The 19,425-nt window shown below is 34.0% G+C and overlaps 3 protein-coding genes across 24 annotated transcripts in view; 2 read left to right on the forward strand and 1 right to left on the reverse strand.

Moving 5' to 3' along the window:
• Positions 1–4,853, forward strand: LOC105691800 (28S ribosomal protein S9, mitochondrial). Of its 4 annotated transcripts, none has more exons than XM_048657130.1 (12): positions 1–516; positions 629–761; positions 846–949; positions 1,038–1,211; positions 1,290–1,372; positions 1,449–1,524; positions 1,610–1,735; positions 1,808–1,850; positions 1,946–2,061; positions 2,229–2,391; positions 2,455–2,575; positions 4,804–4,853. In XM_048657130.1, the coding sequence occupies exons 1-11, from the start codon at positions 403–405 to the stop codon at positions 2,544–2,546; spliced, it is 1,224 nt and encodes a 407-aa protein (XP_048513087.1). In that variant the 5' UTR covers positions 1–402; the 3' UTR covers positions 2,547–2,575; positions 4,804–4,853. The 4 variants fall into 4 exon arrangements, with proteins under 4 accessions (XP_048513087.1, XP_020711375.2, XP_048513086.1 ...); XM_020855716.2 differs by lacking the exon at positions 4,804–4,853 and adding an exon at positions 2,752–2,907; XM_048657129.1 differs by having other exon boundaries at positions 3–516; positions 2,455–2,588.
• LOC105691799 (probable arginine--tRNA ligase, mitochondrial) lies at positions 2,605–4,862 on the reverse strand. The gene is made up of 4 exons (XM_012410525.3): positions 4,693–4,862; positions 3,432–4,611; positions 3,014–3,365; positions 2,605–2,913 (listed from the first exon to the last, which is right to left on the reverse strand). The coding sequence occupies exons 1-4, from the start codon at positions 4,726–4,728 to the stop codon at positions 2,763–2,765; spliced, it is 1,719 nt and encodes a 572-aa protein (XP_012265948.2). The 5' UTR covers positions 4,729–4,862; the 3' UTR covers positions 2,605–2,762.
• LOC105691780 (phosphatidylinositol-binding clathrin assembly protein LAP) overlaps positions 4,838–19,425 on the forward strand; it is a 27,114-nt gene continuing 12,526 nt past the window's right edge. For 10 of the 19 annotated variants that reach the window (XM_020855704.2, XM_020855714.2, XM_020855713.2 and 7 more), the window contains exons 1-3: positions 4,838–4,975; positions 5,068–5,303; positions 5,493–5,744. In XM_020855704.2, coding sequence (XP_020711363.1) covers positions 5,615–5,744 — 130 coding nt within the window. In that variant the 5' untranslated portion in view covers positions 4,838–4,975; positions 5,068–5,303; positions 5,493–5,614. Of the gene's footprint in view, positions 4,976–5,067; positions 5,321–5,492; positions 5,745–19,425 lie in introns of all 19 variants that reach the window. The other 9 variants (XM_020855715.2, XM_012410496.3, XM_020855702.2 and 6 more) reach the window with 8 other exon arrangements.

The raw sequence follows: 19,425 nt of genomic DNA on the forward strand, positions 1-19,425 counted from the left end.
GATTCATAGAGATTCTAGAATTCCAAAGTCAGTTCATTCTATTAGTTTTCGAAATTTTGCATTTGCAAGACCTACGAGGAAATAAAAGGTAAATTATCTTTTTGCTTAGAGTGGTGGAAAGATGATAGGTCTGGTGATTCCCTAGCACTTCCAAGTGTTCGAATCGTAAAGCAATGTGATTGTAGAAAAATAGAAGACAAAACTTGAAAAAATTAGACTTCGATTGCAAGAGCATGAAAATTTTTATACATAGCATTTTTTCAAAATTTTGAATATGGGTTCTCTCCACTCCATTTAAAAAATCGTTGCTCCCAACTACTGCCCTCTGCGCTTAGCTTTACAAGTAGCATTTCCCCAGTGCGAACGATTGCCTATGCGGCAACGAATTTGTTCGTTTCAAACATGGTGCTTTCCAATTCCTCTGCCTTGTTTATCCGCTTGAATTATTCACAAAATGTATTTAACAAGGGTAAAAAAGCGGTGACTACTGTATTGTCAGGAAGTTTCAATAACTTGGTGAGTTTCACCTTCCGAAAGTCAGTCTGAATTTGATTTTTGAGGTTATACATGGATCAACAGCACTTAGCCTTTTTCTTAGATGCAGTTTAATTTTTATATTAAAATCCAGGTGACAACACAAAGATTGTACACAGCAAACCCTGGGAAGACGAGCTACGTAAAAGATGAAACTGAAAACACCCCAAGCAGGGGAAAAATTAGCAGAGCAATGAGAGCATATCTTGAGCGTGCTAAAGCACACAGTCAGTGATCTATCCCAATTTATTACTACTTGAAAGTAACTCGTTTCCTCAGATACAGAAGCCTAAACTGATTTATATTTACAGACGAGTTCATGAACAAAGAAACAGTAGAGTTTAACGTTGGTAAACGTCACTTGGCTAACATGATGGGTGAGGATCCAGAAACCATAACACAGGATCAAATCAATGTATGTTGATGATGGGGGTCTGAACAAAATAGATTTCCCAACGTATAACTCCGAACTTAATAATTATTTCTTGATCTCTTGATTCCAGAAATCTATAGAATATTTATTTCCATCTGGTCTGTTTGAGCCACGTGCAAGACCTATGATGCGCCCACCAGCAGAGATTTTTCCACAGCGTAAAGCTGCTGAATTTGACGAAGCAGGAAGGCCTTTCCACTCAATGTTCTACACATCAAAGCCCAATTATTATCAGCTTTTATATGTTGGTACACTTTGATATCAGTGTTCAATGCTGTTTCCTTCTTTTCTATTCTTACTGATTGCTTGACTGGTTTTATAGGACATCGTGGAAGCGATTAACACTTTGAAAGAGCAGAGACTCAAGTCGAAGCATTTGGTTCAAATCGCTCCACAGACTGAAGTGTAAGTTAGTTTGCTGAGGTGTCTGAATAGAATTCTAACGTTGAAGACAGATTTTTTTCAAATATAATCATTACAGAAATATTGTTGGCTCTACATGGCTTACTAAACCTGAAATGGAAGCTATTCTGTTGGAAGTCCTCATTGATAAGGATGTGAGTAGGCTATTTTTTTGCTTTGTTCTTCTTGATAGTAAGTTTGAAAATTCCAACGTCTCATTTTCATTCATTTTTTTGTTAGTACGACGAATTTGTGCGAGCTATGGAAAGATTGTTGAAATATCCTGGCTTCGAACAGTACAAAGATTTGATTATGAAGTATCGAAAGCCACTCATGAATAAAACCGAACAGTTACAGCCCCCTAAGGTGAGCTGATTATAGTCTCTGTATCAGATTTTTCAAATCACACAAAATTCGCATTGATCATATTAATTTCAGCTCGAGTACACCTCTGATGGAATACCTTTCATTACAACTAAACGTACGTGTATTTGTTACGAATGGAAATCGTAATTGAGATTTATATTGGTGACCTTTGAGATAATCGTACAAGTATCGTTAAACTTCTTTCGGCAGGTTGTATGAGGAAATCTGCCAGAGGAGAAGTGACTATACGGGGTAAAGGATCTGGAAAAATCACCATCAATGGCCAGAGTATTCTTTACTTTGATGATGTGCAAGGTAGAGAACAGGTGAGACATGAGAATGCATTATAACTTGAAAATTGATTCGTCTGTTTGATGTTGTTGTTGATGTTTGAAGTTCTTATGCGACATAATGCCTCATAAAATTCGTTATCAAATTTGTTCAAAACTTTTCAATGAATTGGATATTTATTTCTAGTCTTCTTCCATATTAGGTCATCTTTCCATTGATATTTACTGGTCTTGCCAACACCGTTGATGTGGAGGCAACGGTGAATGGAGGTGGACCATCAAGTCAAGCTGGTGCCATCCGATGGGGTATTGCATGGGGTCTGAGAAGTTTTGTAGATCCCGATATGATAGAACGAATGAGAATTGGTAGGTATCTCACATATCTTTACAATAGTGATACATAATTTTTATTCATGTGTCATGGTTCAGCTGGTTTACTAAAGAGGGACCACAGAATACGTGAACGAAAGAAGCCAGGCCAAGAGGGTGCCAGGAGAAAGTTTACTTGGAAGAAACGCTAGTTTCATCACGATGTTTATCCCATGAGAGCGTAGGTTACAAATGTATAAATTACAAATCTTCAATAAAATTGTACAATTTTATATTTACTCTAGCTATGTTGATACGATATTTTAGGAGGATGGCCTACAATTAGAAGCAGTGTTTCCCAAAACTACATTTATTTTTTTACATAGCTAATTTGAATTGTTGACTATTTCATTACAGGATCGTTTCAGCTACATTTTATTCAGTGGCTGCAGTCCAAGTAGCTTCATACCTTGGGCAAGGATATTTCTTGCTGCATGAAAAACTAATAATCTCTGGGATCCAATATCCGTTGGCTCTCCCTTAACCCTCAGGATTTTTAGTCCTTTGTTAATGGTGTGACTGTAATACAAAAGTGGGCCATATTCAAACAAAACTCTGAAATCTATTGATTCCTAACGTTGAAATTTCGTTTTGTTGAACAGATTTATGGAATAGTTACCTCAGACTAAAGAGGTAATTGACAAGAATGCAGGGTTCGAATTCCTGATGGGACCTTAGAATAGCTTCATCAAATTTTCCAATTTCAAGGACGAGTTGTCCAATGATAGGCTCATTGAGAACTGAGGGATCACATTTCTCTGGTAATTTAGCTCCGCTATTTTCCTCTAAACTTGTTAATCTGCAGTGAACGTATTGCAGTTTTACTCCGGTGTCACCTTTTACATCAAGAGCTTTATCCCAATCGAATACATAATCTCTTAATCTTCTCTGTTTCAAATCGTTGATGATAATTGCAGAAATTCCCAATATGTCGGTTGTCTCACTGCCACAATCCAGCTCGACTTTGGTGTCTGAAATTCATAAATTTATCATATCTGTGCCAAATTTAACTCTGATAACAATGTACAAATTCTTACTTGGAGATTTAATTTGCTTCTCTTTCATAACCACCTGGGTCTCATCCATGATATCTTTTAGAAAGATAGCACTGCCTTTCCTCGTACTCATGCCTCTGATTCTCCCAAATTTTATATGTTTAATTTTATTAGACCATGGAAAACCCATTTTGTCTAGTATTTGGCTCAGAGTAACAAAGTGATCTGTCTGTGCGTTATCCACGACATAATACATGTTATCAAATTTATATTTGTCAAATCTGTCTACTGCTGCAGCAATATCTCTTGTTATGTAAAGTGTAGAACCGTCGCTCTTCATTATGGGAATACTCCGTTCCTCGCTCAAAGCTATCACCCTTCTTCCCTCTCTATCTGTTTTTAAAATTTCTTGTGATTCCATCCGCGATATTATTTCTGATATATCTTTTGCCTTGTAATTAGACTCCCAGTTGTATTCATGAAAATTGATGCCTAGTCTTTTGTAAGTTTTTGTGAGTTCATCAACTGTGTATCTTCTAAAAGTTTCCCATTTTTCAAGCTCTCCACCCACCCCAGACTCTAGCTCATTGAATATCTTCCTAGCTGTTTCAGAAATTGAAGGATCTGTTTCTCCGAGTTTATTAGCATGGACGTAAGCCTTGTACAAAATCCTGATAGGATCTTGCCTCATTTGTTCATCTGAAATATTCAGAGAATCAATACCAAGTTGAATGAAACCGAATTGCGTACCCCAGTCTCCAAGGTAATTTATCCTCTTTACATCATTGCAGAGGTAATCATTTATATTAGCAATATAATTTCCCAATATCGTTGATCGTAGATGACCGACATGGAATGGCTTTGCTATATTAGGTGAACTGTATTCCACGAGGATTTTTTTGTGGCTAGAATAGTCTTCGTCTGTTATACCGACACTATGTGGCTCACTTTCTACTATATCTTTGATACATCGTTCTCTGTTTAGGAAGAATAATAAATTCTCTGAATGTTTTTCTCTCCTGATGGCAATGCCAGAAAAAAAATCATCTGGCTTAACAATCCCTACGAGATTCTCTGCTGCATTTCGAATGTCATAATCCTTTGTTTTTACAGGTAGAGAGAACAGAAATTCTCCGGTAGGATTATCTAGTCTCAAATTGAGGGAACGTAGAGCTGTATTTAAACTCTCAGGCAATTTAGTAGTCTCGAGGCATCTCTTGATCTGGAATTACAAACGATAGGTCTAAATTGCAAATTGGATCTCAGAATCCGATGATGAACATGTCTTGATTTTGATTATCACCTTTATCCATAGTTCGGTCCTGAGTCTGGCACTCATTTTTTGTGATTAAAGTTGGATGTCCTATGCCTAATATCGCTGAAAAAAGCTACATTATCATACCACGTGTTCTAGGTTATAATAAATAGGATTGATGACGGATCGACGACCCACTGACAGCCGGGGAAAAAAGCTCAAAGCTCTTGGTACGTTGTCCGCTAGAATGCGCTAGATCTGCTGAGCGTATATCGCCGCCATTATTAGCGGTATTTCACATCCGGATTCCGGCTGAACATTTAAGTTTGAGGTATGTTTAATTGAAGAAAAATACGGTTCAGTGTAATAATGCATTGGCATATTTATTTGGTGCTTATTAACGCATAGATTAAATTTCGACAGTTAGGTGTCCGACGAAAATAGTTATCGACCATAACCTCAAGTACGGTGTTGACTACAGCAGTAATGACGTCACGTTCGTAGATCGGCGGTGGCCATTTTCGTTTTAATATCGTGCAGTGGAGTCAACTAGCCGTCGTCGTCCAGCTGAGCTGTCAACGCGCGCGAGTTGGTTGGGTTCGCTTTAAGTGCGAAGTGCTGCGAGCTGAGCGAGCGAGGGAAGGAAGGGAAGGGTTGTGGTGAGGTGGTGATAAATGTATACATATATATATAAGTATTATTTATTGTTTAAATTGAATCACTTTTTAATCGGAAAGAAAAATTCGATAATATCTGTTTTCTAAATAAGTTTCATTTCAAGTGAAATAGGCGGCGTTATTATCGTACACCTATAAAATCATACCTATATATTTTATTTTATATTGTAGTGAATACGGTATTAAAGTGTGCAAGCTTTTGGTAGGCGCCCCATGGATTAAACGTTTCATTAAATCTGGTGGTTCAATATCTCCTCTTGGTGTAGTTTTAAAACAACCTACTGGATATTGGGATGGCAGGGCAGACTATTAACGACAGGCTGCTAGCAGCAAGGCACAGCATCGCCGGTCAGGGACTAGCAAAGTCCGTCTGCAAGGCCACTACTGAGGAGCTTATAGGACCTAAAAAGAAGCACTTGGACTGTGAGTTTCAACCTTATAAATACCTTATTTTCATTTTTTTGTTCCCTATTTTTTATTTGTACCATTTCGCTCCCAAGTTTTCATTCAATGATTCAAAGAGATTCACAGTTAGGAAGATCATTCCTAATGATTTACACACGCGTCTCGACCACCGCATTTATATCATGGTGATAATTATCACTCTGCTAATCTGTTTCCCTATGCGGTTTTACATTGACATTGTGGTCATTGGAAATCAAATCCAGATTATTGTTCGCAATTGTATTACGGCCAAAGTGATACACTACGTACATACTTTGAGCCGGTTAAGATCGTCGAAAGATCTGCGATTTACATGAATGGCAGACAATTTTATTATTGTAAAAGAAAATTTTCCATTCTAATATTTAAATAGCTGCAAAAACAACCGGTGCCAAATAATTCGCTCCGTTAACAATTCCTGAAGTGTATAACAATAATTTTTGTTTACACCAACGAACATGCGATTACCCGATAGTCCTCCTATTTTTTTTTCTCCTATGATTAGTTCGTGCCAAAGTATTAGAACATTAGGATTAAGTTGGGTTACATGTGGTAATAACTCAAACCGTCGTTATTAATATCGTCTAAATATAATATTATGAATGACATGGAACGAGGAATCCGTCCCACCTGCTTTTCTTCGATTTACAACGTATCACATATGTATAGATATCCAACATAGCCCAACATAGAATACATCACGCAGTCGGTATTACAGTAGAACATTTAGGGTTTAAATTAATTCAATCGATATTGCGAAAATTCATTCAACTATCCAGTGCAACTTTTCTAGCATCGTCAAACTACGTGATACCGTTAGAAAAAAAAAAGAGGTAAATCATAGAAAAATAGGGAGAAAAAAATTCTAATCTAACCATATCATAGTTCGCTGTAATATATACATACATATGTACAGTGGTTGGGTCTAATCGATGAAGTTCCTGCGTGCGTGTTTCCGTCCATTTAGATTGCTGTGTCCGTTTGTCTGTCTGTCCGATGGTCGAATCTTTGTCCTGTGTTTCACCTGTGCAGTAGAAATGACGAAATTTGGTTTAGTTAAAATAGTTTCTAGTCGAACATTCGTATCGGTATTTCGAAAAGAAGGGAAAGGATAGGAACGGATAGAGAGGGAGAGAGAACGAGACAAGATGAAGAATAAAAAAAAAATGTTCACCTGAGAGATGGTTAACATGTACACGTGGAACCGTGATTATACAACGTAACGTTATTTGACAACTTGTTTTTCGTGAATTTCAACATACTCTGTATTGACCGCAGAAAGTAAGAGAGGCATAGAGAGACCGAGAGAGAGAGAGAGAGAGAGAGAGAATAAAAAGAGCTAGAATTCCAACCGAAGAATCTCAGTGTGAGATAAATTCGGATGTGACAATTTTATTGTCCTATTATTTTCTTTCTCTAACTCGGATTGTTTTATATAAATTTATCATAGGCATGTATGCACGAACGTCTATAGAGTTAGTTGAACCTATGTATCTCGAAGCCAATGACAATGACCTTGTGGAGTTTACCGTTAATCCAAACCGCTTAATAATACTCACGTGCGAAATAATTTATTAAGCAATTTAGTTCTTATTCTCTTTCTTTTATTTTTAAATTATTATTCTTTAGTTTCTTGTTCAAAGAGCGAGATTACAATCTCGGATGGCAATTATTATACACTTAATTGCTATCAGTTTATCGAAAATGTATAATTAATTGAAAAATTATATCGAAAACCTATTTTGTATTACATGTATAAATATCGTCGTGATTTTTTTTTTCCTAGCGTTCAGAAATATACATTAAATCTCACGTGAACTAGGGTCATCACATCAACGTTGGGATATACATATGTGAATAGGCTTATGTGCACGTATGTTGTACATTACTGTTCATTGTTCTTCATCAATGAGAATTCGTCGGTTTTTATTATCATATACTCGCACGTCCTAGATTTCCTACCCCAATGATATTATTGTATAGATACATCTAGGCGTAGGTATACGATATTCGTGTTGCGCTGATAAAATCCTGTGGAGGAAATTCCCTTTTACGTCATCACGCGTCTCCTTGTATAGTAGAATTATATGTGATGCACGGGTCGTTATACATGGAATAATTGCATATATATATACCTATGTATACGTGTACATAGGTATACATACCTTGTGCCTCGCAGCTTCCGTGAGAGATGGAATTTAAACGATTTATATAGGATACCTCGTACATGTTTGTACATATGTATAGATATGTGTGTGTGTATAAGAGAAAGTCTTTTACTCCAGACGCTATTAATTCTATTTTCTATCGTCACTATTATTATGATATTATTATTATTATCACCGTTATAAAATGCATTTTAATGCTGCAATTGCCGCTGCCGCTGCTGCAGTTGCATCGTCGTGACTCTCGTGCAGTTTTTATTTTTCATTCCTTCTTTTCTACCCTACCTACCTTATGTGAAAGTGAAGGTAACTTCGCATGAGTTTGGTTTAGTTTACTTTGGCTTATAGTTTATAGTTTATGGTTTACAGTTTGCGTAACAGAAACGGTACAAGTACACCATCATCTATGATAATGATTCATGAAATGATAAAATGATAATATATTTGAATAAACCAATTTTATATTTAATTTTACTATGCGGGGAGACAGACGAAGTGATCGCGTTATGATTGTCGTTGGGGTCTTCACTATTTTCTTTCTTTTCTTTCTTCTCATACCTGCATTGCTTTTCGTGAATAATTTATAGTGCGCTAATTGTATCTGCATATAATAACAGCGTTAGGTACGGTGAAAAACGATCGATGCTGATATATTAATTACATATATAAATGTTCATTTACCACTTGTGATTTAATAATGACAATGACGATGAAGAGAAGTCGCGGTTCATTGATCTCTTGATTTTAATCCATCTTATTTCTCGTTGGGATTTTGTTTAGCCCGTTATTTTTTTATCGTTTGATATTTTTGCCTTTTTTCTTTCTCCATTTTTTTAAATTCGTTTAACGTAGTATTTTTTGCATTCCTTCACACCGTCTGCCATTCGAGACGATTTTTACGAAGGAAGCACTGGTCGGATGCGATGCTATGTCATCGTAAAGGGAGACGCGGCTGTTATATTAAAATACTTTATTCTGTCGCGACAAAAAGTGAACAAAAAAAATTGGAGAAAATGAATTCGAGTGCAGATTTGAAATTTATAATAATTCACCTTGTACGGAATTAAATTAAGTAATTGAAGATGAAAGCGGAGAAGAAAAATTTTATGAGAAAAGAAAAATTTGAATTTATTTATTTTCTTTTTTCAATATATCCTGAGCGTGTGCGTTATTAAATAAATGTGTTGTAAATTGACCTTCCAATTAGTCATTATATATGTATCTTCATATGAAACTACGCCTCTCAAAAAAAAAGAAATGAATCCTCTTGCAGATCGAGAATATGTTTTCTCTCGTTATTTATACGATTAGTCATAATTCTTTGTGAGAAAGAGATTCTTGTTCATGCACAATATCCACATATGTATACCCCATGCATGTGTGACTCAACGCTTTTGAATTCGTGTTTATTACATAGGTGTATATATATTGCTTTTGAAGTTTCTTATTTTTTCCTTCCCCTTTTTATTTTACTATGTCTTTTTTTCTCTCTCTCCCCCCGTTTTATTTCCGGCAGCGAATGATTGCAGTTGTTATTATATGGAGATAAGATGTGAGAATTTGAGTCCCCTGAGATGATATTAACGTATGAATTCATAATCTGCGAAAATTCTTATACCTATTGTACTTTTTTTTGAGTTTTCTGGATAACTTTCTGCTTTTTTTTTTATTGTCATCCAGTACGAAAAGAAAGAAAAGATAGAAAATCTGTTTCTGAACGATCATTGATCGCGCTCTATACAGACTGTCTTTGAAGAATTCTGTAACTTCCAACGGCTCCCAGGTTTAGCTTGTAACGTATAATAGGAGGTTAGTTTTTTTAACCTTTTTTTGCACCTGAATGTCTGCTACCTTTTCTTTTCTTTTTCGTTTCAAAGTGATTTTCGAGCACCCTTTCCCTACCTATAGGTATACCTTATATTCTAGCAGCGAGAAAAAATTCTTGCAAATTGTTACCGATCCGATCATTATTATCGTTATCATTACGATTATAATTACGATGATAATTAGCGTTGAAAAAAAGGAGGATAAATTATACCGAAAAAAATATAAGTATGGATCGAGTTGTCGTTCTTATTTTCACCAAGAAAGATGTGAAAAATATTATTTATTATTTTTATTATCTTTTTTTCTTCGCATAAATATAATTACTTTGATATACAATCAATTGATTTTCGTTTCATAAATGTACAACGCGATTGATTTGATTTTTTTTTCTTACAATTATTTCATCTCGCACATTACTGTGTGCATTGGACAAGATATATGATCCCGTTTTGCATTGATATACATACGTATACGTGCATACGTTTTGCGAACTTTCTTTTAATGTTTCTACATGCCTGTTATTTACTTATTTATTTTTCCTTCATTTTTTTTTTCTTCTTAATTTATAACTTTTACTTTTTACACTTTCGCCTTCGTTGCGCGGACGCGGAGTCGCATCGTAACGCTTTATATAGATCTTCGATTCGCTACTACCACAACTACTGTGCGGTTATTTAATCTTATCTCTGTAAACCACTACTTTTTTCAACCCACCACCGTTGCATCATTTACAGTTTTATTGCTAATTAAATTTTGGCAATTTGGATATTTTTTCTCTTTCTCTGTAATCTTTTTTTTCTTCAAATTTTTTATTACAAGATCACTTCCGCGGTACAATATTAATTGATTATATTGCATGTACATATATTCATGTACGTGCAATATAATTATGTTAAATATGAGAGAAATTTATCTAACTATTGCAGGTATATGTGTATGTATATTACGTTCATTTCTGTATACGCTTATACGGTGCGATTCTGTTGAAAATGTTTGCGATCAACGGGCAAGCTTCAAAATATTCTTATTTCTTGTTCTACGAGCGAACCCGAGCTACGCTGAAGTCTGCGTAGCCAAGGGTGTAAGTGCCTTGTTGTGATCTACGACCCTCAAGGTGACGACTCATAACAAAGCGTCTACGCTGCTGGCTACGCCGATTCCAGTCGTAGCTCGGGTTCGCTCGTGGAACGAGAAATATTCCAAACATTTTCACCGAAATCGTACGGTATAAATTGCAGAAAATTTTCAATAAAACTCGTAAAATTATTGCACAATTTTACCCTGTCGATTGATCGATATTCGGAGTGAGAAAAATAAATTAAAAAAAGAAAAAATCGGGATATTAATGCATATTCGTGGATAACTGATAAGAAATGGAAATTATAAATTCACTGCATCTTTCGTTGAGTTCGCATGTATGTAACGAAATGAAACGAATTTAAATCAGTGCGCAAACTCTGCGTCATCAGACACAGTCATCTATCTGTACGTATATAACAATATCAACGTCAATAAGGGCCGACCCAATAATTGGCAATAAAACTTGTAAATTTTCGAGTGTCTCGTTAGCATTTACATCCTACGCAATTACATATATCGATCAATGTATGTACACGTCTACAGCATATACATTTAAAGTTCAACGACTAATTAATCCAAGTACAGTAAGTAGGTATTCGCATATCGTCTGATGAAAATTAAAATTTGCAATCTTTTTGAATTGTGTGTAGTTTTTTTTTTTTTATTTTCTATTTATTTTTGTCATTGGCTTGATAACGAGAGTGCAGAGTTGATCGTATCATTTGGTAATTATATCTGATCGTTAATTATTCCTGACCGTTTTTTCGCTTTTTCTTTTTTGATTTTGTGTTTCAAGCTTTTTTAAAAGGCGTTTACCCATCGATAGGTTTTAAACTTGTACGGCATGCATGTGTTCATTTCGAATATTATGTTGCCAAAACATGCAACATATGCTTTATATTTTAATATCCGTATTTATCAGACACGCCCCTTAGCATCCCGAGTGCCCGATGATAATTCGTTATTCTCTGATAATTTAATGTATGTACAACTCCTCACTTGCTCTGTAATCTGACCGCCCCTAATATTTATTTTTACAATTTACAATACGTCTGTGTGTATCGTACTTACATGTGAACGTGTGTGAAAGTAATGTACGTATATCGTGACCTAAAAAATTCAATATCAAAAAATGCTTATCGTATTTATCTACAGGTATTTATAGTTCATCGTATACGCGTACAGAAATTTTTGATTTTATTTATTCATTCATTTCGTTATTTATTCATCTAGTTTTTTTCCTTTTTTTCTTCTTTCTGTTTCATATTTCAAATTCTCTAGATTATTTTAACGACGGAAAGATATTTAAAGAGTTGAATGTAATGTGTGAAAAAGAAAAATTACAGATAAAATTTTATCAGCTCAGTAATATTGTCATCGTATGTGCTTTTAAATTGTTAGTTTACTTGTTAGAAACGTGTGCACATTATGTATATATTTACACTATATTTTGGCGGCGGATTTATATTCTTAACTATTATTAGTCGGTGCAGTTGGTTATTTCAAGAGCGAATAAACACGTTTCTATATATATATATTTTGTTTTGCGGATGAACATATATACTATGATGATTTTGTTAGGCGTAGAATATTGTCTAGCGTGTGTAATGTTCTATGTAAAACTCAGCTAACGTGTCAATTCGCACGTGTAATTTTTTTTTTTCTACATTTTTTTCTCTCACTTTATTTAATCTTTGATTTTTTTGTTAGAAAAACATACGTGACTACTATGCGATGCATAGATACATATATTCACATATTATGCTGGTATATAATTGATATTATAATGATGTGTAAATATCGTCTATTAAGATGAGAATTTTCTAACGTGCGTTACAGGTATTTACATGTATATACAATAATACGTATGTAACACGTGAGTTAACTGAGAGAATAGTTTTACGTATATATTACATGTACATACGGTATGTAAGCGCACATAACGTTCGTGAGTATATACAGGTCGGTTTGTAACAGGTGAATGACCACCGGTGGGGTCCTAGTTTTCCTCGTCTCCCGCGTGCAGCTTGTCACGCGTCAGGTTGTTTAGCCGAAACAAATAGGGGGAATTTAAAAAAGAGAGATAGAAAATAAACAAACAGGAAAGATAAGAAGATAATGAATTGAAAAAAAAAAAAATAATTTGTAATCTACGAGACGGAATTAGTATCCTATATGCACGGTAGAAGTAAGAATGAAATGGACGCTTGCAGTTATCAAGTATCCATTGATAGAGAAAAGTATATCGGAAAATGAAAAAATGTTATACGTTGATACGTTGAAGAAAACTATTCAATTACCTGTGTAATCTATTCCAATTATCGATCACCGTGTATAGAATATTGAAAAACCGTTTTTACATCATACATACCGTACATTATACAGCAACTCCTCCTGACCTTCTCAACTCACACTATAGGTACCGTACGCTTGACCGGAGTCCGGTAGTAAAATTAATTTCTTTTCTTTTCCTCCTTTCCAAGTTTCAAGTTTCGCGTGCCGTTCTCTTCGTCGTTTATCAATTCATTTGTAGTGATGATAATAATTTTCTACCGTCGATTTGCCTCGCGCTGCAACTGCACGTCTTACTTTTTTCGTTTCTCTTTTCCTTTTGCTATATATCTGTTTGTTTTTGGCCTCCTTCGCATCACCGCTGCCTCTCATTATATTATTATTGTAAGACTCGATTATATAATTAGACGAACGGAAACTCTGCGGGCAAGGTCGTGCTATGCGTATTATACATACAATTACAATTATAGAAATGTGCATCTCAAAATATATGCATTACACTGTGAAGGTTCAAGCACTGCAAAATCTTAAAAGCGTCGTTCTAAGTAATTAGGGTTTAGAAATTTTTCTCCTCTGTCTCTTCTAGTCAGAATTATTCTTACGATGTGGGGATGAATATTGGGGCGGAACAAAGAGAGTTTAAAAATATTCCACAAAAAATAGCGAACGAAGAAAAGAATGAAATAAAAAAGAAATCAAAATCAATAAAAAGTGCGTCGCAACCGATGAACTGAACGACCTTCAAGAAACTCGTGTATATCTACCCATACTATGAGTTTCAACCCCTTGGAGGGAGGCGAAGAAAGTAAGAGAAAAGAAAGAAAGCAAAAAAAAAGAGATAAGAGATAGGAATGAATTAAATTGATACGCGGATTACGTAGTATTAAAAAAGAAAGAAGTAGGTACGATATTGATATTAACGAATTTCTCAATCATTTATAAATTATAATTTCTTTTCATCTTTAATTTTTTTCTCTTTCTTTTTCGCGAAGAACAAATTAATCTTAAAAGATTTGAATAATCAATTCGAAACGAAATCTATTGGTTCAAGATATTGAGAAAAAAAATTGTGTCATAAAGATCTGAGCAAAAATTTGATGAAAAACAGTTTTTGATATTTTCAAATTTATCATCATGTTGAAAAGCGGATCAGATTATGTATGGGATCTTAATGGTATTAGATTTTGATTAAATCAAAGAAAAGGAGGTTTGCATATACCTAGTATAATTATCTTATATCTCTGATAGCAAAAATTTTGATTGGGTTAATTAATTTTATCCAGACGGTTCTTTCATTTTTTTTTTTGTTTAATTTCACTCTTATTGAATTCGCGCCTCATTCATGAAACGCTTAAATAATATTGTTCGATTCGCATGCCGAATTATAATTTTCTTCTCTGTCTCCTCTCTCTCTACTCTCAATTACATACATATACCTGTTTTTATACATACGCGTTAATAAGAAATAGTCGTATTACATATGACGTGTAATGTACGCGTGTTATATATTTTTTTTTCTATACCTATATACGCGCATGAATATATATGTATATAAGTATCGTTGCGAAGGGTGAGTTTTGCTGGGCTTGGCTTCGCTTCCGCGATCAATACTTAAAGAAGATAGACGCAGCTTCCTCGTCCCAATTGCGTAATTCTGATCTTCGCGTACATCTGTAGTAAATTCTTTTCCTTTTTTTTTCGTCCCTTTTCTCAGTCACAGTCGTCTCGTCCACTTCATTCGATCGCATCTTATTCATTTAACATTTACGTACACATATTTCATAATTGCCGTCGATTTAATTATCAATAACCAGCATTCATGAAATTAATCGAACTGCACGATAAATTATCATTTATTGCAAACAACTTCTTTTTTTTTTTCGGGATTTTTTTCTTTCACGTTCTGTACATCTAGACCAATTCACAATGAATTATATATATCTAGTCGATAGAATTTTTTTGGGGTGAACCTTCGGTACATATTGATTCTTTTCACTGCTATATACACATTATATAGACTCCTTCATATACTACGACTGTGTAATAGGGTTGGTATTTATTATACATACCACGTAGTCAGATATATATTCATTATTTTATTTTACTTTATACTATATTTTTCATTTCTATTGCACGGGAATTAAATCAAAGTCTGTAATACGAGCGTTTGACAAGTTTTTCTCTTCTCCCCTAAGCGAAATTGGAACAGAAATTTTCATTGCATTACGTACGCGATAAATAATTTATTCTTATATATGTATATCATGTATACTTAATGAAAATCGAATCGTGCATATAAATATCTGTATGCATATCGTACGCAGGCATTGTACAATATTTATCATCAATTATTCCTTGTTGTATATTGTGCGATTTATATTACGTAATAACGAGGGAAAATTATTATTTTTTTTTTTTATCTATTATACAATACGTATTGTTTATCGACGACGACGATTCATTCAATTATCGTATACTTATGTATATACGTATATATATGGGGCATTTGACTCATAAATTTCATTCTCACGTCTCTGTAAAATTATTCATATTTTTTCTTAAAAATTTTTCTCTACGAGAAAAAATTACGGACAAAATTCAGTTTCAATTTTTCCCATTAGTTTATCGAATGCAAAATATTATCTATCGGAAACGTTTACTGCAGATACGGTCGTTATCGATTGCGTTTTATAATTCGATCAATACGTTGTGACTCTTTTCTTTCTAATTTTTTTCTCTTCGTATTTCCAAACGACAAATTTTCGAAATGGAGAAAGGAAAAAGGGGGGGGGGGGGAATAAAAAATTATTTCAAAAGCCAGTGTGACATTATGCTCGATCGGATTTTGCTCGGGTAGGGTCGGAAAGTGTCGAGAAAGAATCGTTAAGAAACGAGGTCGCTTATAAGGGCGTTGATGTCTACGGTAAAGACAGCTGTTCTTTTTTCTCCTAATTGTTTAATTTTACTCCGTTGATTAATCATTGATACTTGAAATTTTGAAAATTGAAGAATCGATGAAAACAACCCTGTAATCTCACCGCCGAAATAAAAATCCGCGTATCCTTCTTCAAATTTTTTTAGTTTCTTAATTGTTTGTCATTTATCGAAACGAAACTGAGTGCAGCAGATAATGAACTTATCGCTGGTATATTTTTAATCCGCGATCGATTATTGAAATATGAAGGAAAAAAACGAACGATAAAGAAAGAAAGAAGGACAGAAAAAAATTATAATAAATTAATAATTTAGGTATGCATACACGTGTACACCATATGCGCTTGCTGAAAGTTAATACCGCTGCGCGACCAATCTCCACTTCTGTTGAACGACGATTATTATTATCATTATTGTTATTATTATTTAATACACCAGATCGGAAACCCGGTCGGAATAAATTATTATTACATTATATATTGGGTGATCCAATATTCGTACGATCATACGTTATACATATAGGTATAACAAATGCACGTCTTTTACTGAGGTCAAGAGGTTAAACATATATCCTTGTCGAAATAAAACGCTCATATTTCTTCTCTTTTTCATTGTGAATATATTTGCTCCAGTTTAGGTGCTATAGTTTTTTTTCCCTTCTTTTTGTCTGTTACCATTATTTCAATTATTTTTATTTCATCTCGTTGTAATGATATTCATTTTTATGTAATCTTCTTTCTTTCTTTCTTAAATTTTTTTCTACGATCATTATTAATATCATCATCATCATCATCGCTATCCTCTTTTCGATTAGTTTATTATCAAATTTATTGACTTCAACGTGTGCACGTTCGTACAGTACGATTACTTCAAGCTGAATTTGCACTATTATACATATGGGTACCTACCTACATATACGTATATCAACTGTACACATATGTATTTGCTGCACCAGTTGATTATAATTTATTATAACGGCAACAATATGTTGGATAGGTCATGAAAATTTTCGATATCGTGTTTATATTTATGTTAATGTTCTTACCATTATTTTATCATCCATGAAGGGGTCGCGAAAGTCAGATATTGACTTCTATTTTTACTTTATCATACGTATGGACTCACTAGACATATCGTACATTATATAGTTTAATTCGTTCCTTTCTTTCCTTTTTTTTTTTCCTATCCAAACGAATTCAATATTATAATCCTATCTATTTTCAAGTTCTCTTTTTTGCTCCAAATTATTTTTTCTTTTTTCAATTTTTTCAACTATCTCGTATTAGATTACAGTAATTGTTACGTAATTAGATTAGTCTAGTTCGGTCTATTTTTCTGTTCTAAATGATTATCATTATTTCGATATTATTTGCCAATATTTAGGTAGATATAGGTAATGCATACGTCGTTTCGTATGTATACTGTACTCGAGTAGATGTATAAATTATTTACAATACAGAGGTGAACATATGTGTCGCGATGTATACATGTGTATTTATCATATTATCATGTGATAAATTTATTGTTATCAATGAGCTATATAAACTCTACCTTTCTAATTGAAGGTTGCTGCAGTTCGTAGCGTATACATAGACGCATATGTGCATAAATTTCAAGGTGACGCGTCACGAGTTCAAATAATATGACCATTAATTTAGGATTAGGATACGTATGCATATGTGTATGCACGTATGCATACGCATTAAATATAGACCACGCTGAGCAAGAACGTTCTAACAAACGAGAGAAATTTTATTTTTAATCGTACACATATATATGTGTAACTCATATCGATCGTAGCTCCGGATTTTACGCGAAAGAATTACTCGAATTATATTACGGGCAAGTTCGGATTTACTTTCAATTTTAACATTCGTTATATCACGACATCGGGTTGTTCTAATCGGATTATATAAAAAAATAAACGATAGGCCAGAAACGGATCTCCGCACGTGTATAAGTGTGTAATATACACATGTTTCTTTATTACTCCAAACCGACTCTTCAATATGATACGTATAATGTATCTACGTACGTACACGTATGTATATGCGCTCTTTAAATTCTCACGTGGGGATTCATATGGTCCTTGACCCCTGCGGTATATATTGTATGCACATACCTCGTTCTCGGGGGAACCCCCGTGTCAGACTATTATATGCATACGTACACGTTATATACACGTATGTGATTACAATTAAATTATTAGATAGATACTAGCTACTTATTTGTCCTTTTTTTTTTTTCTTCTTTAATATCTTCAATTTCGCTCTTTCTCTTTCATCTTTTCACTCCTATAATAATCCTTTCCTCTTCGACGAGAAAAATATAGTGACTTAGAAAGAGAAACTGTTTAGTTTTCTTTTGATTTTTCTGCTCATCTACTCTACCTTTTGAAGAGAAAATCAATAATTAAAGAAAAAAAAGTATAGTTGATGAAAAATTTGAGAGGAAAAGGAAACGACGAAGGGTGGTTGGAACTTTGAGCTACATAAGCTTATGAGGTATTAAATTGTAATATCATTATGCTGATGTGCAGTACGCCTTCCCCTTTTTTCATTTTTTCATTCGTTATAATCTACTTGAAATAATCTTTTAATAACATTTTTTCTTGTAATCGTATCATATTATAAGATGTTCATTTTTATTACGATCATCTATACTCTGAAGGTAGAAATTTTTCTGTTCTTTTTTCATTTTTTATTTTTAACTACTTTTTTTCTTCTCTTCTGTCGCATTATCAAGACTGGCAGTTTTGTGGGCGTTGTGTTAAAATATACGTAATTTGATACCGAACCTGCAACTCGTTCGTTGCTTCTATAATAATAAAATAATAATTATATCGTATATTGGAAACTGAATATCTTCGCTCGGCTTTACACGCTGTGTAGCGGAATTGTTCATTTTTTCAATTTTTCAAATATTAGACAAAAAAAAAAAGAGAGAAAGACGACAAAAAATTATAAGACTTTTTTTTGTGGGATTCATCAAGTTCGAACTTATTGAGATAGGTCGTTTGATTGAGTTTTATTTATATGTAATATCTCAAACGTTGCTTATCTCATAGCAGAAATTGATAAGATAATTATCAGGTGTTTAAAAAATCTGGAGAAAAGTAGGTAGTACCTCATGGGAGTATAGAGAGCAATGAGGAAACGTTTTTTCTTCTTCTTTTTTATTTGTTTTTTTTTTTTTGTTGCCTGGTCTCGATTTGCGATTACATTGACACTGACAGTGACGGTAACGGTCACCTATATTTTTGAAATAGTTTTCCAACTTGATCTGTTGCAATTTTTCAAATATAATTGACACGTGTAGATAGGAATTAAATAACTGTACGGCTGTCTCTTGTCAATCAATTA

This window comes from Athalia rosae, chromosome 6 (genome assembly GCF_917208135.1).
Source record: "Athalia rosae chromosome 6, iyAthRosa1.1, whole genome shotgun sequence".
NCBI classification, from domain to species: Eukaryota; Metazoa; Arthropoda; class Insecta; order Hymenoptera; family Athaliidae; genus Athalia; species Athalia rosae.

Excerpts from the sequence above, each read along its gene's own strand:
- LOC105691800 (XM_048657130.1), top strand. The coding sequence starts at position 403 with ATGGTGCTTTCCAATTCCTCTGCCTTGTTTATCCGCTTGAATTATTCA. Across the intron at positions 2,062-2,228 it reads ATGTGCAAGGTAGAGAACAG|GTCATCTTTCCATTGATATT; the intron begins GTGAGACATGAG and ends CTTCCATATTAG. Across the intron at positions 2,392-2,454 it reads GATAGAACGAATGAGAATTG|CTGGTTTACTAAAGAGGGAC; the intron begins GTAGGTATCTCA and ends GTCATGGTTCAG.
- LOC105691799 (XM_012410525.3), bottom strand. The coding sequence starts at position 4,728 with ATGAGTGCCAGACTCAGGACCGAACTATGGATAAAG. Across the intron at positions 4,612-4,692 it reads GGACCGAACTATGGATAAAG|ATCAAGAGATGCCTCGAGAC; the intron begins GTGATAATCAAA and ends TTGTAATTCCAG. Across the intron at positions 2,914-3,013 it reads AATTACCTCTTTAGTCTGAG|TCACACCATTAACAAAGGAC; the intron begins GTAACTATTCCA and ends TTTGTATTACAG.